Genomic DNA, 19,338 nt, shown 5'->3' with positions numbered 1-19,338 from the left:
ATGTAAGGAATTTGACATGATGTTCAGTCATTTATGCTAGTGCTTTAATGGCGATTTTATTTAGAGACACACCCGAGGCCCACATTGAGTGACCGTGGTTACAGCAGACACACACACACCAACACACACCCACCAGTTTCCAGGCAGATCATTGGGTAGCATCCGAGAAGAATCTCTCGTAGCATTCGATATCGTCATTAATATGTACCACGATGGGCCAAACCCAATGTCAATCAAGTGTCGGTCCCTCCAAACTTCACGGATCAAATTGGCGCACAGGGGATTGGATCAATTGTGTAATACATGCATACAAGAGACATTTTATTGGCTGAAACTTGTGCCGCTCAGTGGTTCTAGTATCCTATAGGTTTCCATCATCTACGGTGCCTCACAAGGTCCTCATATATAATTTGTGTACCAATTTACATTCCCGTTCCGATTCAGCTGCGGCACCGCTCGGCCACAATAACGTACTGTACTTGCACGAAATAAAAAGCAAATTCCAAACATGGCAAAACCTAAAGTTTTCTTTGACATTGCTATCGGCGACCAGAAAGCTGGCAGGATTGTAATGGAGGTAAGATTTGATCAGCGCGTCAAAAGGCTTGCAGGGGGAACAAAATTGGCAACTTTTCTTTTTGCTTGCTTTAACTCAGAAATGCTTATTACAAGGTTTCTGTGACGTGCACCTGCTGCAGTGCTGTCAAATTCACGTGTGTTTTATTTGCACACACCGTATTGTTTTGAATGTGTAGCGTAAAGCAGGGTTCTCTTTGGTGTATATTCCATTACCAGTAATTGACGCTTATCAACTGTAAACATCAAGTAAGATGTTTTGGTTGAACTGATTATGTCTTGCTATAGTGTGGTGTGGAATGCAGTATTGTCTGTTGGATCGGTCGTTCATCGGCACCTGCCAGGTGTGCGGGTCAATGCGGGGAGAAAGCATTAAGGGAACATTTTGTTTCACCCCAACTTTCCCGGCCTGACTATATATTGCCGGTCGCCATTTTCGCATTTTTATGGCACTGATGCCATTTTGAAAAGGGGAGGGTGTCCTTTTTGTTATAGGGTTAAAGGTTAAAAACAGTATATATTTGTACACAGATGCCATTGTGTTCTTCACCGTATGTCTGGTGATGCTCATCAGGAGATCAAGCCAGTAAGCGATCACACCGCACATAGTTCCTCATATAATACTCAAGAGGATGCAGAGGATAGCCTATTCTAGCCCGAATATTGCATCTGGCAACACTGATGCTTGAACGGCAGCATACGCTCATTGTCATCTGGACACCCAGCGCCCTAACAAGAGGAAAAGCGTTTCTTATATTTCATGCATTCATATTATCCGTGCGCACCTTACGGCACATTTCTCTGCCCCATAGGAAGGCAAATAATAATGCATTTTTCTCGTATGCCTTCATTTTTCTGGACAGTCTGTCATAGAAAACCTATTGTCATTTATTGCCGTGGGAGCACGTGGCTGTGCAGCTGACTCCTTTGTTTTGATGCAGAAAGACAATCCACCCAATGAGGTGTCATGTGCAAAGCGCAAATCCATTGACTGTAAAAAGTAACGCTCATCCCACACCCTCTTAGCTTTTTTCACTAAATGGAAAAATTATACACGTATCCGGGTGTGTCCCGAGGATGGTCTAACAAATTGGCGTACTGGCGCCTTGAACTTCCCTGTTTCGGAGTGGAAAAGTACCGCTCCAGATGTGGGTGGGTCCTTGCTCGTATGGTAGGAGGTAATGGGCGGGATGAAGGATCAGTTTTGTGTGTGTGTGTCTGTGTGTGTGTGTGTGTGTGTGTGTGTGTGTGTGTGTGTCGGCATATGCTTTTATGCTACAAGCAGGCAGCAGTGCAGACTGTCTGCTTCCTAGGATGTATTTTGGAATAGAAGTTTTCGGAATGTAGTGGCTGCCACTAATCGCCATTAGTGTATTTTATTCCCATATCACTTAAATAAGAGCGGGTAGGAAAGGGCGTCAACTTCCATCGTTGATGTCACGGTGGTTAGTGATGTAATATGGTGCAGGATGTCCTGTCGTGGAAATGAATGACTTGCATTTAAGCCTATTGACTAATTGTTCTCACCACCCTAGTTGTGATTTGGCGCAAATAGTTTCAGATGTATAAATATTTTCCATTACTTGATTAAAAAAAAACTTCTAATAATACTTGAGGATCATACGAGGGCCTTTCCGTAGTAAGCAATGTATTCTAACAAACCTTCTCTACTCTGCATTGCAGCTCAGGGCAGATGTGGTTCCAAAAACTGCAGGTGAGCAAGTTAAATTAAAACTACTTTGTAAATAATAGCTGTTACACTGTGAACTCTCTGCAACTGAATTCTCTGCAAGGGAGCTTCTTAACCCTAACTTAATGAAGCTGGGGTTTTCTCCACCTCCACAAGGTTCAAAGTATTAGGGTGGGATGTGGCAGGACAGTGAATCGTGTTAATGCAGTCTGAATTCAATTATTCTCAGTACATTTAGTCATTTAGCAGACGCTCTTATCCAGAGCGACTTACAGTAAGTACAGGGACATTCCCCCCAAAGCAAGTAGGGTGAAGTGCCTTGCCCACACAACATCATTTGACACGGCTGGGAATCGAACTGGCAACCTTCAGATTACTAGCCCGACTCCCTCACTGCTCAGCCATCTGACTCCCATATCTCCCAGTATGTCTGCAGCTTCTAGTTGAAGAGCCTTGAAAGATCACCACAGTAATGCCATGTTTCTGGCTGAATTGAGTGGGGCTTGGCTATTTTCAGTTCTATGCTCTCATTCACAGCCTGTGAATCAGGCCCTAAAGACATGGCCTATATGCTTCAGCTTCTATAGTGCCTGCAGATTGGAGAGCGACCTCCAAAGTCAACAGGGGGAGGCTGACAGATCTGTATGGATCTTTCCACAGAAAACTTCCGCGCTTTATGCACTGGGGAGAAGGGGTTTGGTTACAAGGGCTCCATCTTCCACCGTGTCATTCCCAAGTTCATGTGCCAGGTAAGGCTCGCCATCTAATAGTCGGTTGAGATGTTAAGTGATTCGTTTTTGGGCTGACAGTAAGTAAGTAAGTAAGACTTTATTTATATAGCACATTTCATACAAGAATTGTAGCTCAAGGTGCTTTACATAAAATCAATAAAAACAATAATACAAATGATAAAAGTAATAATTAAAATAGCTAATTATAAAAACAATAATATAACTAATAAAAGTAGTAAAACCCTTCTGAGATAAAATTACTTAAATGCTTCGGTAAAAAAGTAGGTTTTAAGCTGTCTTTTAAAAATGTCTAGCGTATTTGCTTCCCTAATATTTATGGGTAATTTGTTCCATAGTTTTGGGGCGTAATTGACAAAGGCCGAATCACCAATCTTCTTATGACTGCTTCTGGTGACCTCTAATAGGCCTGCATTTGATGATCATTTGATGATAGTGGTCAGTTGTTGCTCATATGTGTGTTTTGGTTTCCCCTTGGAAAATCCACATTAAGCTATGTACAGGCTGTACTTGTGTTCCTGTTGTGACCCCCCCCCCCCCCCCCCCCCCCCTCATCTTTCTCGTAGGGTGGTGACTTCACCAACCACAATGGAACTGGAGGCAAATCCATCTACGGCAACAAGTTTGAGGATGAGAACTTTGTGCTGAAGCACACCGGCATGGGTTGCCTCTCCATGGCCAATGCTGGACCCAACACTAATGGATCCCAGTTCTTCATCTGCACGGCCGATACTGCCTGGTGAGACCCCTTGCGCATCCTTGTTGCTACTTGTGGAAATGTGAAACTATTGATATTTTAGTACTGTTAAAACCTTTTAATAGACAAGCAAAAAGCAGTCTTGGCTAATGTGTGACATTGTCTTGCCAGTGAGTGTTTCCATCTCTTTCCTTCCCTCCCCATAGGCTGGATGGGAAGCACGTGGTCTTTGGCACTGTGGTCGACGGCATCGACGTGATCAGGGAGATGGAGAAGAAGGGTTCAAGCAGTGGCAAATGCAGCGTCACAATGAAGATTGAAGATTCCGGAGAGCTCTGAGTTTCTTGATCTCCCCAGAAACCTGCCATGATCTGAGCAACTCCATCCATCCACCCCCTCACCCCCACCTCCGATCCCCATCCAAACCCCACCTAGCTACAAGCATCTGACTTCCCTCGTTACCCATTCCGTCCCACCTCACTCCATCCCATCCACTGAAGTGAAATGGCAACGTCCTTTTATCCTTGAAATTAATTTTTTTAATCATTCCTCAGTAGAGATGTTTTTTTTTGTCCTTTGTCTGTTTCGGTTGTCACGTACCTTTTTGCATTTGAAATGTACCATCAGGACCACATTTGTTTAACAAAATCTGATTAAAGTGACAAAAGACTCCTTAAATGCTTGTGTCATTCAGTGTTTGTGATGGCATGGCACCTTTTCAGACAGCTTTCACATGTATTGGCAAGGTTGTTGCAAATGGCCTCTTCTACCACCAGAGGGCAGCCTTGCACAGGCTGATCGATCAATAGTTTAATGCTAGGCTAGAATAGGCCAACTGTTATATTTAATAATTGGTGTCTTCAAATGAGGGAAGCATCCACCTCACCACCAACGATTCCAATTCCATACTAACATCATTACTCTTTGCATTTTTTAGACATGACATACTGGGGAATCATAACCATATGAGAAAATGAGACATTTTCTGTTGTAGACCATCAACACCTCCATAGGAATGAACAAAAACATCAGGCTGGTTTTTCTGTTTTAATCTAGTGCTACGAGGTAACCATAACAATGTCTAAGAACAATGGGCACTTGACATAAGATAATTGTGTATGTTTAATACATTGACTTCAAGACACTTCTAAGAGGAGTTATCTTCAAACTTTCAGCCTTCGGGTGGTTTTGGTAGACCTCTAGTGGCATGGAATGAGGCAAAGACTGCTTCAGGTGTATGAGTTGATCTAATTCTATCTGCTGCAACTGAAAATATTGGATTACACCTAATTACATTATACTCAATAACAATGACAACTTTTTTTGACATTACAAATTCACATTTTGTACAGGAGATTGTAAGGTACGCATTTTTTCTACATGATGTGACATCTAAAATGACAATTAAGTGTAAACTGATTGGAAGGCTGTATATATGAGACATTTAAGGCAGCGATATGTTTCTCAAGCAACCTTTTGAGAAAAAGGTTTGATTCCCACAATGCACTAATTTTCCTTGTTTGTTTCACAACATAAATTGTAAAAATTCACATCCAAATCATGTATTATGACTGGTCTTTTAGAAACAGTCTTCCCCTTAGCTTCAATCAATGTCTCTCCATAGAAGTAAACTGCTGTGATTAAGTATTCTTTGTGGACAATGGATATTCCTGTTTGGCTTGGAATTGCCCTCTCCTGTGTTGTATGTGTATCCACTTATTATTAGCAGGATGATAGTATTGTCCTGGCACAGAATTGCTGTTGGTAGGTATCTTTGGTAGTCATGGGGATGTGCTATATCAGTTCATCCAGTAATGTGCCCAAGCTGTGGCGCTGCTCAGGATGTCCAGTGATTGGTTTATTACACAGGGGGCACACACAGCGAACCTCCAGCCATTTCAACAGGCACCTGTGGTGGACAAACAACCAAACCAGAGTGAAAGTACAATAGAAAACGGTTTAAAGCTGGGTTAGACAAGTTTTGCGAAGCTAGCTATTTTAACTTATGTTTGACATGATTCAAAACAAAATATCCCAACCCTCCCTTCATAGCCACTCCCACAAAACTACAGTAACGAGCATTGAGTGCAGGGGCAGTGTGCGCGCAGGTAGGTAGACAGACAGACAGGTAGCCCGTCCAATCATTAGTCAGGGTACGGCCTGATGATTGGTTGTGTTGCGATGCCCACAGATGTCGGATTGATTTCATATTACCGTCAAACCTTTATATGTGTTGGTTGCTATCAAGATGTCAAGTTTATTTAGGAAAATATGACAAAAAGTGCTTCTCAACACATTAGATACCTTGCCTTTAAATCCTAAAAACAAAGAATTGTATCTTCTGGCAGATTTAAACCCCTCGACTAAGTCTACTAACAACAATGACACCCACCTTACACACTGAAGCAATCAATAGAAATATTTCTAAGGATTACAAATGCTTTCAATCATTCTGGTTTTCTTAAGTAAGGCTTAGTTCACAGCAGGTATGCTTCAGCAGGGTAGGGCCAAAGCTTGCACATCCCACCACATGCTACTATTCCATAGTTGGAGCTGATATGACTTGAACAGAAAAATGGAGTGACCCGAGTTATCTTACACATGCTGTTTTATATTTAAAGTAGAGCTAGCTCTGAGGATGGAGATGGTGGCACTTTGACATTTCCTGCCCACTTACCTTCGATGAAAGGCATGTTGGCATGGCAACACACCAAGCTCATCTTTCAGCCTGAAGTCTTCTAAACACACGGCACACGTCTGCTGTGTGTGGGAGAGAAAGGTGGACAGAAGGAGAGGTCCACGAGAATTATAGAAAATGAGGGAGATTGGAAACCCTTGCACCAGGAGTCCCACCCTCTGGGCAGAGATAGGCTACAGGGTCTCTCTGGAGCTCAAGCCTCCTTCATTCTTAATGTAGCAATATAGCTGCCATCAATCATGAACTATAGTCTGCCTCCTTTTGTTGCACGAATATTCAGACTATTTCTCTTGCTAACTTGATACTTGATATTATTTATACAGTTTTGTGGTTGTATAGCCATTTATATTTAGCAGATGCTCTTATCCAGAGCGACTTACAGTAAGTACAGGGACATTCCCCCAAGGCAAGTAGGGTGAAGTGCCTTGCCCAAGGACACAACATCATTTTTCACTGCCAGGAATCGAACCAGCAACTTTTGGATTACTAGCCCGATTCCCTAACCGCTCAGCCATATGTATGATTCTCTTTCTGTTTTTTTCTGTTTTTTTAATGCTGCACTGGAATTGCCCCCTGGAGACAATATAGATGTATTCAATTGAATTTAACTGGGAATGAGCAACATTCAAAGATTATCAGAGATAATGAGAGATAGAGCATCTTATTAATAACAGCTTGTTGATAGAGTAGCTACATCAAAATCTCACCCCATGTAGATTTAATTTCTTCGGATCATCTTTGAACACCACCTGTTAAATATTACATTCGTAACAAATGGTTTGAAAAAGAGTATTTGTAAATGATGTATTCACATGATAGCTAGTTATTACAGTATTAAGTGTTAAAACACACTGTGCTTTGCAGTAACAAAGTAGGCCACAAAGTGTGATGTTTTGCTGAGCTGCTCACCGTTTTATAGCCAAACTTCTGTCTTTGGGCTTGGTGCCTTAATTTACTGGGAAGGAAAACAAACAGAAACAAGTGAACGTGGAAGTACCTCACACTGGGTTGAGATCAGGAAGGTAATTTGGACGGGTTTGAAGAGATAATATAATTAGTAGGTGTGGGAATCTTTTGGTACCTCACGATTCGAGCAGAATCGATTTTTGGGGTCACGATTCGATAAAAAATCGATTCACGATTTTTCAGAGAAAAAACCACAACTAAAAGAACGTTATATAAAGGTTTTTTTTTTTCATTCTTTTTTTTAAACAACATAATAAAAAATATATAATCAGACAGTATCGTCAGACGTCTTCCATTACAATCATGTAAATATCTAATTGCAATTGTGTTACAACTGGTCTCTGTGCTTAGGAGCTAGCATGACAAAAGAGTTAGGACAGGACAAGAAGGCAGACATATTGTCTGTCTGAAACAACTCTATGGTAGAGTGTGACCACAATCACAGGGCATTGATGTGGTTGTTGCAGCATGAATGCCATCATACTTCATTAGAACTCAAGGACCCTTAAAAGAAAAAGAGCAGTGCTGGTAAAAATAAAAATATTTAAGTGTGTGTGGCAGACTGGATGGCTAGGTGGGAGGTCACTATAGTAACAGTTGTGAGGCTGCTGCCTGGAGACTAAAATAGTTTCAGGGACAAACGAGTAGTGATAAGGATCTGCAGATGATTGTTTTAGTTGGGAAGTACTTCAGGACAAAGGAAACAAAGCCTGTTCTAGGTTTGTATGAGCTAGGGAAAGAGCCCACAACAACAACAGCACAAGAGCAGGACCTTGTAAATCTCAACACAAAGAGACTTGATCCTGATGGTAAATGGACTGCATTTATATAGCGCTTTTCTACTTTAGCAGCACTCAAAGCGCTTTACAATGTTTGCCTCTCATTCACCCATTCATACTCTCAATCACACATACCGACGGCAGCGAGCTACCATGCAAGGCGCCGGTCTGCCCATCGGGAGCAACTTGGGGTTCAGAGTCTTGCTCAAGGATACTTTGGCACATGACCTAGGAGGAGTCGGGGATCGAACCGCCAACCTTGTGATTAACAGACAACCCTCTCTACCCCCTGAGCCACAGCCGCCTCCTGATGCTTTCAAACAAATACAAGTACAATTCCAGTCCATGAACAATCCCTAAATCAACTGTCATACCGAATTCAGATCTTGTAGGGAGAGATAGAAGAATAAAAACAGGGCAAAATAGGCAAAGTCAAGGGGAGATGAAAGTGTGCAAGGTCTGTACCTGAAGAAGTAGCAACAGAAGATGAGACTGAAGACAAAGACAAAAATCCCTGTTCCAAATATAACCATGTAGATGTTGAGAGGAAGATCCTGGTAGGCCACAGGAGACATGGCACCTGACCTCCCCCTCCAACCTCAGATGTTGAATCTGTTACCTAAAAATGTAATCAGGTGTAAGGTAATACACAATTTCTCTCAAAGGATTGTGCAGTCTAAATGACTAAAATGAGCAGGAGACCTCCTACGGTATAATCGACAGTGAATGACATCTGTTGCTCAATGACAATCATTTGCTAGCTGACATTTTAATCTGGGGGGAGAAATCGTCTGTACCACGAGTTAAAAATCAATCTGTTTATAACATAGGCCTAATCATTAATGACTAACACTGAAAGTGTATGCTGGGCACTGTTATCAGTGAAGCATTACCTTTAGTGAAATGGGCGCCTCAACAACGCGGAGCCATCCTCGGTTGGTCAACATTATTTTTCTGCGGCGGTGTCTGCGACTCCACAACCATGCTCCCACCTCAGATTCTGTCCACCCCTTAGTATCAAATCTTTAAATCTCACCAAGATTGGCACAAATGACCACTGTTAATTAAGGCTCTTATTCTACAACTAATCAACACCTCAATATTTCGCATATACCATGAAGTATCATCAAACACAACTTTCCAAATGCAAAACAACAAAGAAAATTCTGCTTTACTTGTCAACGTCCTTGCTCAACGTCCGCTCTAGGTGAGAGACAGACGTTCGCACCAATCTGAGACAGCTTCTGTTTGCGCCCGAAATGCCGATCAGTGGTCTAAATCAGAGCACTGTTGTGGAATTAAACAAAACAAAGAAAAAAAGAAAAAGACAAAAATGGGGTGGGAAGAAGAAGCCGTTCAATATGTGCAAGAACATCCTGATCTTATTTGAAGACTCCCAAAGTGCTGGCACAGTGATGTTTATTGTAGAAATTATTAAATGACCTAGGAGGAACAGACTTAAATCAATCACAAAAATGTATCCCAGCGAAAGGAAGCATGTTTGGTTGCATGCATTTATCTATAATGTAATCCATCTCTGTGTGTCTGTGTCTATCGGTCGGTGGTTTTATAGTTGGATTTTAGGCTCAGCGAGTGTCCAGCGATTATTGAGAGGCAGTTAGAACCTAAACTGTACTGTACTGTACTGTAGCTAGTGGTACGTACCAGTGGAGTGAGTGGTACGTGACAGTGGCTAGTGGTACATGCCAGTGGAGCGAGTGGTACGTGACAGTAGCTAGTGGTACATGCCAGTGCCTCCACTGGCACGTGACAGTGGCTAGTGGTACGTGCCAGTGCCTCCACTGGTACATGCCAGTGCCTCTACTGGCACCTAGTGGTACGTGCCAGTGGAGCTAGTGGTACGTGACAGTAGCTAGTGGTACATGCCAGTGCCTCCGCTGTTGCATTGGGTGTCAAGACACCCAATGCAACTGCCACAAGACACTTGCATACCACTATCAACAGAACAGTAACTGTCATGTACCAGTGGAGGCGCTGTCACGTACCACTAGCTACTGTCATATACCAGCGGAGGCACTGGCATGTACCACTATGGGGCGTGATTAGTGCCCTCACACTCCAGAACAACATACAACCGTCACTACGCCAAGCGTCTGACAATCACGGACGCCGCTATGCCAAGCGTCTGACAATCACGGACGCCGCTACGCCAAGCGTCTGACAATCACGGACGCCGCTTATGGCGTGCGGAAAGGGACATTCCTAAGCTTACCAGTATGGGGCGTGATTAGTGCCCCTCACACACTCGGACAACATACACTGCGTACTAGCTTTGCCCACAATGTGCGTGTCGTCTCAGCCTTTATATCATTGGTTCTCAATATGGGTGATATGGCGGCGACGTGGCGACGTAGTACGTGAGGGAACTTTGATAGCGGCGACGTATATGGCGACTTTATCTTTGTAAACATTACATTAGTGCGTGTGACGTGTAGCCCGTCTGACAATCATGGAGGCCGCTACGCCAAGCGTCTGCAATCATGGAGGCCGCTACGCCAAGCGTCTGCAATGATGGACGCCACTACGCCAAGCGTCTGACAATCATGGACGCCGCTACGCCAAGCGTCTGACAATCATGGACGCCGCTACGCCAAGCGTCTGCAATGACAGACGCCGCTACGCCAAGCGTCTGACATTATGTGGTAAGTTAGCTATGCTATGATGTGGCTAGCTAGCTATCAATGGGAGAAAAACATGAAAGTACATGATCAAGTGTGGCTATTTCAGCTAGCTAGTGTTGGGCTGTATTGGCAGACCTGAATTAGACTCCGAAATTACCATAGAAAATTGTGTTGTGTGTAAATATAGTTTTCATGTCACGTTTGGTATTCATTTCGTATTTTATGCATCACGTTTGAAGGATTCTTAATCTTTAGTGTCTAGTAATGTTTTCAGTGTTGTTAAATGTATATTTGCTGGTTTGATAGCCTAGAGTTTTGTCGTGCAGATGCCCAAAATGTGTTTACATGTCTTGCAAAGGCATATTTGGCTTACTGCAGCCAAGTACCGATGATGGGCCATTTGAATTTGTATGTGTCAGGCAATTGTTTCTTCGGCGTCGCTATTTTAGTGTGCAGGATGGTTTACAAAAGGAGAAGCTAAACCAATCAGTTTGATTAGCCTCCTATTCTTGCTCAGGTTAGGTGCGCTATGTTTATTTGCATTTAAAATACCGTTGATATTGTTTGCTCTGAAGGTAGCGTTAGTTTCTGTATTGATTTTGTTACATTGTCATAATGTATTGATTATCTTACTATTTTGATCATAAACTATGTTTTTGCATTTAAAGTTACTTGTCCTTGTGCCTGCTTTCAATGTTTGGACAATACATTTACATTTAGTCATTTAGCAGACGCTCTTATCCAGAGCGACTTACAGTAAGTACAGGGACATTCCCCCCGAAGCAAGTGGGGTGAAGTGCCTTGCCCAAGGACACAACGTCATTTAGCACGGCCGGGAATCGAACTGGCAACCTTCAGATTACTAGCCCGACTCCCTCACCACTCAGCCATCTGACTCCACAATATTATTTGCTGGAGTCCTGCTTTTATTAAAAAATATTGGATTTAATTCTAGTTGGCACAGCAAGTAAACTTTAGTGTAATTGAGAAGGATGTCGATACACATTTGTTTTTACTTATTCTCCAAACTATCATATTCTTACTCAACAACGATGATAACATTGGCAAACACCAATGACAACTAGCCTGCCTAGCCAGCCAGTTGCACAGTTTCCTGAAGGCTTTTTAAATTATAGTTTCAAAGTAAAAACGAATGGGTGAAACTTCTTGGTTAGTTACAACTTTTAATTGACAAAATTGACAACAGATGTTAAAAACTTGACTTTAATCGAAGGATCGCCTCACATGGTCACTTCCGGTCTCACGAGATGATAATACTAGACATTCTCTGATAATACCGATATGGCATAATGGTGAGCTAGCTGCTTACCTAGCTATCCACATAATGTCAGACGCTTGGCGTAGCGGCGTCCGTGATTGTCAGACGCTTGGCGTAGCGGCGTCCGTGATTGTCAGACGCTTGGCGTAGCGGCGTCCGTGATTGCAGACGCTTGGCGTAGCGGCGTCCGTGATTGTCAGACGCTTGGCGTAGCGGCGTCCGTGATTGTCAGATGCTTGGCGTAGCGGCGTCCTTGATTGTCAGGCGTAGCGACGGTTGTATGTAGTTCTGGAGTGTGAGGGCACTAATCACGCCCCATAGTGTGAGGGCACTAATCACGCCCCATAGTACCACTAGCTACTGTCACGTACCAGTGGAGGCACTGGCCACTGCCGTTTTAGGACCCAAGGACTTGCGGTGCCGCGGTTGACGTTGAACTGAGTTCTACTAAGCGCTTGAGCCACCGATCTCCCTCGACACTGTGTAGTTGAAATGCTGTATTGCTCTGATGAGTGGTTCATGAACAATTTTATATTCCTATGAAGTGCACCGCTTTCTATGACAAATTAAAGACAAGAGGACTCTGCAATATCGACAATAAGGCCAGGTGAGCAGTGCTGACTGCTGGCATAACATTAAGTCACCTTCTTGCAAATGATTTACTGTATAAATGAAATAGCTCACAGAAGACTATATAAAGTGGGTAGGGCCTATGACAACTGGCTCAACCATTGTGCATGTTAGATGACTTATGTAATTAACTAAATGTCTACATGTTTGTGGGGGTGAAACTATACTCACTTACTTCATCACGAGCACTGTGCACTGTGGATAGTTTCAGAAATCTGTGTTTGTGTGTTGCACCCACTGCATCACAGGCACTGTACACTAGTAACCTCAAATTAGAAGTGTTGCAACAGCAAACTTGGTTATCTTACAAATCCATGTTGGTAGTTCTACATAGCTAGACAAATTACTTTAAATAAATTACCACAGAAAACAGGCACATCTGAGAGAAGTATATATTTCCAATTCCAAATATTACAGAAATATCAAAACAACAATTTGAAATACACAATAAAAGCCATAATAAAGCATTCTTGATAAATCAAAAGCCAACTTTTAACCAACATTCATAACACAGGTTAAGGCGTCATTACATCTTTTATTTTTTGTCTTTCATTTAACTTATCACACACGGTTCTACAAAAATAAGGAATAAAAAATCATTCAAGTATTCCTATAGAAAGGGGTTTTGTAAGAAATTGACAGTTTGGTGAGTAGAAACAGGCACAAACAATAATCACAGATCACTCTACAAAACCTCCACAGACACAAACAGCAGAGACAGAACAACAACACAGCGAAACACAATTACAAAAGGCCTGGTCCAGAAACAACCTGTAGCTCCTTCACTCAAATCTGATCTCATTGCCTTATTCCAACCCTTTTGTTTTGATGATTGGAGATAATTTGGTTGGGTGCTAGCTATCATGCATATAACCCCAAATAGAACAGAAGACAGGTACATCACCATTACACTCTACAAAATGTACGTTCTGGAAGATTCTCTCAGTGATCCATGAACTTTAAACTAGCTGTTTAAGATATCAGTAGTTGTTTCTGAACTAGTCCAGACTCAACTTCCCCTGTTCAACCATCCCTCCTAGTCCCTCCAAATAAACTGTACCCTAAGGAATATACACGTTACATTGGATTGGTACAAAATGCTATGGTTGATAGATTTGTGTGCAGTGACACACCGGCCAGCTTGATCGTATGGGAGACAACAACACATCAAGTTTGAATAATATGACGGGGAAGTCAAATATACATTTGCATACATCTTACCAACTGCTGCAGTGACATCATTGACTTGTTAGTCTTGCACCTGTACAATATTGTACCGAAAGGTGGTAGTGATAAAGTGACAGGGATACAGAAAGCAGACAGAGCTCGCTTCACACGTCAACCATACAGCCACATCCAGCTCTCATTTTGATCTACTGTAAAGTTTCCTACATTTTCTTTGAGCCATGTCGCTCCCATATCATTGTTAGTATCTTATAAATACTGTAGGTGTTTGTTTTTTTTAAGTCGCTGGCATCTTTTTGATATGAGAAAAACCATATGCTCAAAAGTATGTAATAAGCAGATACTTGAGGTATTGATCAGTCGATCAGACGACACAAAAGAGCCTCATCAAAGATATTCCAAATCAGATCAGTATCTGACAATAAATTGCTCTGACCTGCAAACAGAACACAAACGTCCTGGACTTGAAAAAGGTTGAATCCTTTCATTTGCTGTAATAGATCGGCCATTTTGTACAGTACATAGGGCAGTTCTCCTGGCAGTTGGTAGCTTTGACTGAAACATTTCAAAATTGTGACAAGTGTAAGTGATGCACACTAAACACCCTTCCTACAGTAAGTTGCGTGCTCGTAGAACATGAAGCCTTTTTGCATTTTCAAATAACTTTGAATGATGTAACGCCAGTAGTTATGACCATCTAGCGGTAAGAACAAGCTAACAGTCAAGTCTTGGGTGACACAAGGTGGTGAAGGTACTCTAACCTGAAGGTCTTCGTTGACTGTGTATTTCATATTTGTCATCAATAATTTACTCTTTGATAGGTAAGAAAATACTGATATGAATTACAAAATTATATGTTTGAAGTTACATATACCTTTGGTTGAGTTCATAAATAAACATTTAACACCCAATTGAAATAGTTTCGTAGCAGTAATTTGAAACTTTGTATCATATTCATTCACCTCACAGTTTTGTAATGCTACATATCTGTGTAGACTTAGAGCTTGTCCCCTTTTGCCTGATTCACTAGGTGTGTGCACGCTGATCAGAGGACTATATCTAGCAACAGAGTTAACTAGAACTAGGTTAAAATAACACTTGATAAGGCATTCTGTACCTCAAACTGAGACCCAATACAGCAAGGTGTACATTGTTTTAACTTAACGCACTTATGTTAGGCAAGACCAATGGTTGGTAAAATGTTTCTCTACAGGCACAGATGACTATGTTAAATTTCAACACAGCAGTAAGATCTCAGGGCAAGGATCTCTAATAATTTAGAACAGAAAGGAGACTTAGTCAAGGCAAAATGGTTCCTGATCTGTTGGGAATGCAAGTTCCAATTCATGTTATGTTTACATTTATATATTTGTGACATACAAAAGAGGTAACAGATATTAAATGTTGGTTACGAAAGTAAAAATTCTGTAATTATTTTGAACGAGAAAGTCTCTGGTTTTCTGTTTCGATCTAATAGAGCCCTTGGGGGGGGGGGGGATGTTACCTGCTGTTGTCGACACCAACTTCCATGATGTGACACATACATTTCTCAGCCTCACAACAAAGAGTTACCAGTTGCAGACTACAGATTGGTGGGTCTTGGATTCAGGCTCTACGGTGAAGCTTTGCGGCTGTCCCTCAAGATGATGTCCAGCCCGTTCAGTTGGCGGAGGAAGCCTCGGTTGGGGATGACGCCTCGATGGTCCTTAACCGTCTTGATCGCATCCACCAGGGTGAGGTTCTGTCTGATCATCAGATAGGCCAACACAAGAGTGGCAGAGCGACTGACTCCTACCGCACAGTGGACTAGCACTTTACCTTCACAAACACACACGAGAGAGACATAGAGAGACCGAGAGAGACAGATGGAAAGAGAAAAAAGAGAGGGAGAAGATCATATCAAAACCAACTGTAGGACCAAAACAGTTAAAAACTGAGCTAACATTGAATTTCCATGGAAATAAATAAGCAAAGAGATTCACACACATACAAATGCAAAGACACTAACCTCCACTATTAAGAGCCTTGTGGATAAACTCTGCTGCTGGGTAAAAGTTGACGCTCATATCAAACGAGGGGGAGTCGTGAGCCTCTATGCCATGATAAGTGATGTCCATACCCGCGTAGAACTCTGCCCCACTTCGCCACTTGCTCTGGGCACAGTTCAGGATGTGTGTGATGCCCAGTCTGGTCAATTCTCGCCGATCTGAAGCTATATCTCTGGCAGGACATTAGAGGAGAAATCAATGGATCAACAGGTTGACCAATTGTTTGACCCATTAATCAATGGCAAAATTATTATATTTAGTAGTCTAGAAATATCTAAATGGTTGATGTTGTACATTCTTTATAGAAGATACCTACAGGCCCGGTTCTAGCCCACTTTAGTAGTTGGGGCTATTCACACCGGAAGAGTCTGCGGCACGTTACGGCTGCGACGCGACTGTCGGAGCTGATCGCCGTTGATCGCGGTTGATCGCGGCCACTCTAGTCAATGCTTTAGTTCACACCAGGCGCGTTTCAGAAGCGTTCCAGACGCGACCCTCCGCGCAGCTTAGCGAGAGATCGGTAGCTTTTCTATTTTTGACGGAAGTCGCATCCAAGCCATCAGGTAAAATACTAAATAAAAATCAGAAAATCGGGTGGCTGTTCCGAAAAGCGAGTTTACCAAATAAACTGCAAAGTAATTGACATGCCTGGCTTAAATTTGCTTTATGGAAAATGCTCCCGGTCACTTCAAAGTAAAAAGACAGTGCGCATTAAAACATCGCGTGCAATCTTATTTTGATAAAGAATTGAGTTACAACACTAACCAATGCCTTAAAGAAGGCTATAGGGTATAAATAATTTAACATATTTATTGCCCAACCAACCAGAAAAACGGGTTAGGGTTCTTATTAGAGGATATTTGGGAAACACACGTAAGAAATAAATATCATGACTTTTCCCAAACATGCTAATGCAACAGACGTGGTCTTGCTCCGTCAGAGTTATACGGGCCGATGTTCGCTCCTCGTTGGGTCGAACACGCCACGTCTGACTTCCCAAGCGCGACCTCTACCGGCTATGCCAAAGAAAAGCTAGCTAATCCTTGACGCGGGTATCTGTTTACATACTTGAGTGAGTTTAAACCGATACACACCGGCTACATCATAACAAGAACGTTCGTACCTGACCTAAGAACTACTTAAAACGCATCCCGGATGCGGAAATGTGAGTGTTCTGTCACAACTTCAATACTTTTGTTAAATAAACTGCAACCAAAATAATTGTGTAGGCTAATCACGGTAGACTACACAAAAAAATATTATTTCCTGTCGGTACAGAAAACGTTTTATATGGGCTATATCATTTATTATTAGGATTGTTTTTCATTTAGCCTATATCTTGTGGTTAAAAATTGTATACAATCAGCGTGATGCGTCTACGAAATGCTTAGGCTACGTAATTCTCACACCATTTGATGAAAGGAATGTGTAGCCTAGTTAATTGAAAAATGTCCGTTTCAGTTTAATTTCTGTAAAAAAAAATAAAAAAAAAAAAAAAAGATCCATAAGTAGCCTATCCATATAGCCATATTTTTAGGGTTGGCCTATGGTGTCTCCACTGAGTCTCTTTGATGCATTTAGCGATCTACGATTGCTCTGGAGCTCTCGTTAATCTACGAGCATTTTCAAGAGCCGTACGGATTCTACGATCAATTTAGGTTTACGATGCTTTTGGGAAATGCAGCCCAGAAATTTAGCAGCGGATATATCTTGCTGCTGTCCTCGACTTTTATACCACCCAACTAACCAATCAGCGTTTAGTCAAAAGGATTATTTTTAACAATACATTTTTATCATTGGCTGAGCCGAAATATACAAAATGTATATGTGTGTGTGTGCGTGAAGGGGGGGGGGGGGGGGGGGGCAGTGCTCCTCTCAGCCCACCCTTAGAACCGGGCCCGCATACCTACATGATTTAAATTGTTGTAATTATTTAGAAATGCCTCGATGTCTGATTTAACTCACTGATCACCAATGTAGAGTCTTGGCCACACTTCGTCTGCATGGTTACATGCTGTTTTTCCCGTGTAGAGGAGTCTTTCGAGCTCGGAAACCGTCAGCATCGGTGAACCACGCTCCGAATCTTTTCGGTTGGGAGATCTTGAGCTGCTCCGCGACCGAGAGAACCGGGACATGAAGGCCATCTGAAAAACGCGCGTGTTAACGGATGCTGGGCTGCGCCTAACATATATAAATGCTAGAGCAATAATTAATGATGTTACACTCAAACCAAATCGTTAGACTACATCTGGGTTGTAACAATTTGACAGCACTCTTTATTAGTTTTTGGAAAGTAAAGCACTAAACATAGCACCCTGATCCACAATAAAAATGATCCTGTTTTTTGTTTAGTTCGATCATGTTTCCATTGCCAACCCACCGTTATACGACAACGTTATCCAGTTCACAGAAAACAGAATAATAATTTCTCACTAATATTCTATATACTGATTTCAAAACTGTAGGCCTAACAAGGATTTCTATTATCCGTATAGCAACACACAATGGCGCCTTTCATCTAAAATATAATCTAACAAATCGACTAGATAATGGATCAACCCACCTCTCATGTGAAAATGTCTCCGTCTAACCGTGCGATTCTGCGCGCGTCTCTCCTACCCGTGCCTTCTCTTTCCTCAGACAGCTACAGAAAACCCACATTAGCGGCCATGTCCTCACTATAAGATGGGGATGGGTGGATATCCCATACAACACAGTTGTGGATAATGCACATGTAGTCCGTACACAGACATTCACATTCACCATCAACAGGTTACGTTGAAATCTGCGACAACTTTTTTTTTAGAACCTTATATGTCTGCTCACACTGACTTTGGGGTTATTGCAATCAAAATAAGGATGCTGTTAAATGTAGACTAATGTTTAGGCTATAGCAGGAAATGAACAAGCAATAAATTAGGCTATAGTAAAGGCAATAGCTGATTTCTGAAATTGGACCCATTTTATGAATAATAGGAGATGCATGCAATTATTGTGAAGTCTTCAGAGTACGTTAGAGAGTACAACAAAACCATACCCTATCTATAAACCATGTAGGCCTACTTCAGATTTTTTGTTTGTATATCTGCGAATATGATCCCACATAATGGATTTAAAAGGGATGCTGGCCTCAAGTGGGCGCTGTTAAACTAGAAATATAGGCTACGCGGCTCATAAAATATTGGATAGGCCTAATAAGAATACGTCAATGGAGTAAACAATTTTCAGCAGGTGCAAATAGTCCAATGCTAATCATGCATATTATATTATAACTTGATGAAGGCCATTTATTTTTTTCTCCTATGATCCTGCTGCAGAAGACCTTAGTCTCGACTAGGGGCGTGCCCAGGTAGGCCACATGGACACTCCTAAATAGTAGGCGAATCAGCAGAAAGGAGT

The 19,338-nt window shown here is 42.0% G+C and overlaps 3 protein-coding genes across 4 annotated transcripts; 1 reads left to right on the top strand and 2 right to left on the bottom strand.

Moving 5' to 3' along the window:
• The first annotated feature begins 434 nt into the window (after nucleotides 1-434).
• On the top strand, nucleotides 435-4,128 carry ppiab (peptidylprolyl isomerase Ab (cyclophilin A)). Its single transcript, XM_067257998.1, has 5 exons — nucleotides 435-577; nucleotides 2,260-2,290; nucleotides 2,927-3,015; nucleotides 3,582-3,754; nucleotides 3,919-4,128. Exons 1-5 carry the CDS (start codon nucleotides 509-511, stop codon nucleotides 4,049-4,051), a joined length of 495 nt encoding a protein of 164 aa, XP_067114099.1. The 5' UTR covers nucleotides 435-508; the 3' UTR covers nucleotides 4,052-4,128.
• Nucleotides 4,129-4,816: 688 nt separating this feature from the next.
• On the bottom strand, nucleotides 4,817-9,364 carry LOC136964224 (RING finger protein 122). 2 transcript variants are annotated; one of them, XM_067258236.1, is made up of 7 exons: nucleotides 9,331-9,364; nucleotides 9,049-9,186; nucleotides 8,621-8,774; nucleotides 7,320-7,365; nucleotides 7,118-7,159; nucleotides 6,390-6,472; nucleotides 4,817-5,621 (listed from the first exon to the last, which is right to left on the bottom strand). In XM_067258236.1, the coding sequence occupies exons 3-7, from the start codon at nucleotides 8,728-8,730 to the stop codon at nucleotides 5,507-5,509; spliced, it is 396 nt and encodes a 131-aa protein (XP_067114337.1). In that variant the 5' UTR covers nucleotides 8,731-8,774; nucleotides 9,049-9,186; nucleotides 9,331-9,364; the 3' UTR covers nucleotides 4,817-5,506. The 2 variants fall into 2 exon arrangements, with proteins under 2 accessions (XP_067114337.1, XP_067114338.1); XM_067258237.1 differs by having other exon boundaries at nucleotides 6,390-6,469.
• A 3,738-nt stretch (nucleotides 9,365-13,102) lies between these two features.
• Nucleotides 13,103-18,598, bottom strand: LOC136964196 (dual specificity protein phosphatase 26-like). The gene is made up of 4 exons (XM_067258197.1): nucleotides 18,503-18,598; nucleotides 17,905-18,083; nucleotides 15,900-16,111; nucleotides 13,103-15,709 (listed from the first exon to the last, which is right to left on the bottom strand). Exons 2-4 carry the CDS (start codon nucleotides 18,081-18,083, stop codon nucleotides 15,504-15,506), a joined length of 597 nt encoding a protein of 198 aa, XP_067114298.1. The 5' UTR covers nucleotides 18,503-18,598; the 3' UTR covers nucleotides 13,103-15,503.
• Between the last annotated feature and the right edge of the window lie 740 nt (nucleotides 18,599-19,338).

This window comes from Osmerus mordax, chromosome 20 (assembly GCF_038355195.1).
Source record: "Osmerus mordax isolate fOsmMor3 chromosome 20, fOsmMor3.pri, whole genome shotgun sequence".
In the NCBI taxonomy this organism is placed as follows: Eukaryota; Metazoa; Chordata; class Actinopteri; order Osmeriformes; family Osmeridae; genus Osmerus; species Osmerus mordax.
Note: the sequence above shows the minus strand (reverse complement) of the source record. Positions and strands in the feature narration are given on the sequence as shown.

Excerpts from the sequence above, each read along its gene's own strand:
- ppiab (XM_067257998.1), top strand. The coding sequence starts at position 509 with ATGGCAAAACCTAAAGTTTTCTTTGACATTGCTATCGGCGACCAGAAA. Across the intron at positions 578-2,259 it reads CTGGCAGGATTGTAATGGAG|CTCAGGGCAGATGTGGTTCC; the intron begins GTAAGATTTGAT and ends TCTGCATTGCAG. Across the intron at positions 3,755-3,918 it reads TGCACGGCCGATACTGCCTG|GCTGGATGGGAAGCACGTGG; the intron begins GTGAGACCCCTT and ends CCCTCCCCATAG.
- LOC136964224 (XM_067258236.1), bottom strand. The coding sequence starts at position 8,730 with ATGTCTCCTGTGGCCTACCAGGATCTTCCTCTCAACATCTACATGGTT. Across the intron at positions 7,160-7,319 it reads AGAAGTTTGGCTATAAAACG|GTGGTGTTCAAAGATGATCC; the intron begins GTGAGCAGCTCA and ends AATATTTAACAG. Across the intron at positions 5,622-6,389 it reads CAACATGCCTTTCATCGAAG|GTGCCTGTTGAAATGGCTGG; the intron begins GTAAGTGGGCAG and ends TGTCCACCACAG.
- LOC136964196 (XM_067258197.1), bottom strand. The coding sequence starts at position 18,083 with ATGGCCTTCATGTCCCGGTTCTCTCGGTCGCGGAGCAGCTCAAGATCT. Across the intron at positions 16,112-17,904 it reads AGACTCTACATTGGTGATCA|AGATATAGCTTCAGATCGGC; the intron begins GTGAGTTAAATC and ends ATGTCCTGCCAG. Across the intron at positions 15,710-15,899 it reads CAAGGCTCTTAATAGTGGAG|GTAAAGTGCTAGTCCACTGT; the intron begins GTTAGTGTCTTT and ends GTGTTTGTGAAG.